Source organism: Triticum dicoccoides, chromosome 3B (genome assembly GCF_002162155.2).
Source record: "Triticum dicoccoides isolate Atlit2015 ecotype Zavitan chromosome 3B, WEW_v2.0, whole genome shotgun sequence".
NCBI classification, from domain to species: Eukaryota; Viridiplantae; Streptophyta; class Magnoliopsida; order Poales; family Poaceae; genus Triticum; species Triticum dicoccoides.
Genome location: NC_041385.1, coordinates 451,441,174 through 451,444,919, shown reverse-complemented (window position 1 = coordinate 451,444,919; position 3,746 = coordinate 451,441,174). Strand labels below are relative to the sequence as shown.

Genomic DNA, 3,746 nt, shown 5'->3' with positions numbered 1-3,746 from the left:
TTAAGATCATGCTGGAGTTGGTTATGCGAATCATGGTTCTTGATGTTCCGGTAGGTCTCAAGAAATGCAGTGATCTCATTTGCATCCCTGGCAGGCTTCACACGACTAACAACATTGTCATACTTGTACTCCAAGTCCAAATCTCTCTCATCCTCGACGATCCACGTCGCCTTTTCTTTGGTCTCCCTCAAATTCGTCGACGAGATGCAACAACACTAGGTTGTCATCGTCGTCGTCGAGGATCATATCTCTTCTGTGTCCGAATCATCGGACAAAGATGAGAACTCCAATCCATCTACAAAATGCACACAAAATAGCCATGAATTTCACCCAAACCTACTCCGGGCCAAATTGAGCACGAACCACGGGTGTTGTACATACCTCGGCCGAAGCAAAGCCACACAACGCCACCCCTTTCTTCTCCCTTGCTGACCGAAGCAAAGCCGTGCCACCCCTTTCTTCTTCCCCGTCGCCCGAAGCGAAACCGCGTCGCGCCCCCCTTTCTTCTCCCCGTCGGCCAAAGCAAAGTCACGCTGCCCTCTTCCTCAGACGTGCGCCGGTCATAGGCACCGGAACCAACCAGATCCGCAAGCTACAAGCCCGCACGCCGAGCTCCGGGGCGGATCCATGGCACTGGCGACGGCCGCGAGCGGTGAACACAAGCACCCCCGAGCGCCAAAACGAGGTGGAATGATGCGACGCAAAGCGGCGGAGATTTCAAGCTGCGCAGGGCAGCCACGGGTAGCAACAAAGGGGTGGGAATTTGCGGCGGCAGGGAGTAGAGGCAGCGGAAGTGAGTTTGGCCAACAGATAGGGGCCCGACAAAATCGAATGAAATCACGTAGATATGGAGGAAATGAGCTCGCAGATTCTCGCAATTTTTTTCTTAAAACAACCAGATTTGAAGAATCTAATCAGGACGGATATGCAAAATGGATCCCGCAATTCGGTTTGCGGGATCTACTAGAGATTAGCATTTGGGATGCCTTTGGGCTTACGGAACTACTGCACGTACGATCTTATTCTGTCCGACTCTATACGATGCCTAGTCTAGTGGTGTGCTGCCATTTGGATCAGGAGTTAAACGGCTTGATCTGCTATGTCATATGAAATCGGACAAGCAAGAGTCGTACGCATAGCAAGACTCTTGGGCTTGACCCCCACAAGTGTATCATCCAACAATTATTACGGTGGTTCCAACCCCCATCTGTCCACCCACCCTCATATCACACCACACACACCCCTGCTCGCAAACCCCTCTCATCTGCTCGCAATCCATGGCAGTTGAGCTACGGAGAACTTAGTGAGGTGTGGTCGCCCGGCTGAAGGTGGTGATTTGGAGACGCCGGCGCGACTGCTGCCTTGGCCAGGTACGTCCCCGGTCCCCTTCAGGTACTCATGGTCTTACGAATCTAAGTAGGTTCTTACTGCCGGGTATGAGAAATGCTCTCTGTCCATTTGTTCAGAGTTCCTCCTTTCGTTATCAGCTAGTTTAAACTTCAAACCAATGGACCGATCACACGCCCACTCGTAAATCCTTTTTTTGCAGCGCCTTGTTTAGAGGAGTCAGCAAAATTTACTTGTGTGCTGTCCGTCTGTTAGTTAGTTCATCACATGGTGGCGCCACTGGAGCAGCCGGCACCGCATGCCACCTTGGAAAAAGACCAGCGAGACGCCGCCACAGCCACAGAGAATAGCGGCAGGGATCACGGAGCTGCCGACATAGCAGATGCTGATCCAGGCGAAGCAATATGCGCTCCTGGATCCGCACCTTCTGTCACGTCAAGGATTTCGGTGCAGAAGGTGTGCTCGCTCGTTGGCAAGTTTAACAAATTTAAGAGGGATTTGGTCGAGGAGATAGGCTTTGGTGGGATGCTGAGGATCAAGATGCTGGCAAAGTTGAATTTGAAGTTCAGCGCGTGGCTAATGGAAAGAGTCGACGTCGAGTCGAGTACACTGAAAATAGACGAGCAAAGGGTTCTGCAGATCCAGGACCATGATGTCCAGAAGGTATTCAGTCTGCCATGCGGCACCAGATCGATATGCCCCGATACAACCGAGCCGTCTGAAGCTTGCAAAGAGTTCATGCGAGCTTCTGCCTATTTGAGCAAAGGTGCGCATAGTCTAAAGGCCGCGGAGGCTTATCTCCTGAGAGATGACATCAATGGAGATTCCAGCAATGTCCAGATAGATTGCTTCAAGATAGCCTTTGTTATTTTTGTTGTTGGGCACCTCTTGGCTCCATCAACTAAGCATGACTACATCACCATAGATTTCTGGGCCGCACTCAACGATATCTCGCAAATTAAAGAATTTAATTGGTGTGCTTATGTACTCGAGCATTTGAACAGAGCTGTTGGGAAGTTGAAAACTGATATCCGCAACCGGAACATCACTGTACATCTTGTTGGCTGCCACCTGTTTCTTCAGGTCCTTTTTTCTTCCTATTATTTTTGTGTATCATAATTCTCTTCAGCTCAGACCATAATATTTGAATGTGCAAATGTCGTGCAGGTATTCTACTTGGACAATCTTGATCTTGGTCCACTTTCCAAGACAAAAGACCATCTACCAAGGATTAGTCTTTTTGACTACGAGTCGGTTAAGAAGATGATAGAAGTGATTACTAGCAACGTGGATGGAGATACATCATTCGCTGGAGCTAGTGTGAGACCTCTCCCATTTAAATTTGCATACAGACAGTATGTGCTTTCACTGAATGACAGAATAGTGTTCGGTTCAGTAGTTGAACACATGCAGTGGTCATGTACACGTTCATATTTTTTATTCCTTCCTGTTTTACATGCCAGTTTAGGCGCGCTCAAGATGTTTGCTACTCCAGAGTCCACTGTGAAAGCCACACTCACCGAGCAGATGTAGCTTCTGACCTGCCCCATCATGCCCCAGGTTTTGTTGGCACAAAGCACCAACACAACCCAATTACTCCCATGCTACGAAGCAGCTTCACTGAAACTGGACAAGAAGATTTCTCCAACCATCTCCGATTGAAATACCCGTCACTTGTGAGTCATTAATTTCTTATTGTTAGTTGTGATTTCTTCATGTTACATCGAGTTGTGCTCCTTCTGTTTATGTAACTGATAGTGCAAACGCAGGCAGACCACCCGCTTATGACCATTTTGGAAGAACATAATGCACACATGATGGAAAATATATCTGAAATTAGGCGAAGTTGCGAAGTGGCGATGTCTACCTTAGCGGACAAGCTTCTTGGCTATATATCTGAGAATCGCTGTTGCTGCAGAGCGGTGGGACGAACCGATTGTTTACTGAGGTCACCGCACACAATTCATGGTGAGAAGCACTAGAGCTTTTTTGTTTCAGGGTTTCCACCCCCTCTTGTGTAACTAACAACAACAACAACAACAACAAAGCCTTTAGTCCCAAACAAGTTGGGGTAGGCTAGAGGTGAAACCCATAAGATCTCGCAACCAACTCATGGCTCTGGCACAGAAAATCTTTTGGGTTTCATCTCCATAAGAGTGGCTGAGTTTTTACGTTGGCTCGCCAAGCCTATCACAACCCTCCTCCTTTACCCGGGCTTGGGACCGGCTATGTTGAGACAACATAGGCGGAGTTCCTCTTGTGTAACTAACAAGCAACATTTTTGCTTCTCAAGGAAACACGTTTGGCATACCTACAACACGTCAATCCTGATTTTACTGGGGCACAATGTAGTCATAGGGTTTTAAACTTTTAATGCATTACCACTGTTCTTATGGTTC

At 48.1% G+C, this 3,746-nt stretch overlaps 1 protein-coding gene across 6 annotated transcripts in view; it reads left to right on the top strand.

Moving 5' to 3' along the window:
• Positions 1–1,192: 1,192 nt before the first annotated feature.
• LOC119276473 overlaps positions 1,193–3,746 on the top strand; it is a 3,401-nt gene continuing 847 nt past the window's right edge. For 2 of the 6 annotated variants that reach the window (XM_037557533.1, XM_037557535.1), the window contains exons 1-5: positions 1,194–1,370; positions 1,550–2,430; positions 2,515–2,667; positions 2,811–3,023; positions 3,117–3,315. In XM_037557533.1, coding sequence (XP_037413430.1) covers positions 1,615–2,430; positions 2,515–2,667; positions 2,811–3,023; positions 3,117–3,315 — 1,381 coding nt within the window. In that variant the 5' untranslated portion in view covers positions 1,194–1,370; positions 1,550–1,614. Of the gene's footprint in view, positions 1,371–1,549; positions 2,431–2,514; positions 2,668–2,810; positions 3,024–3,105; positions 3,447–3,746 lie in introns of those variants that run through there. The other 4 variants (XR_005136632.1, XR_005136631.1, XM_037557534.1 and 1 more) reach the window with 4 other exon arrangements.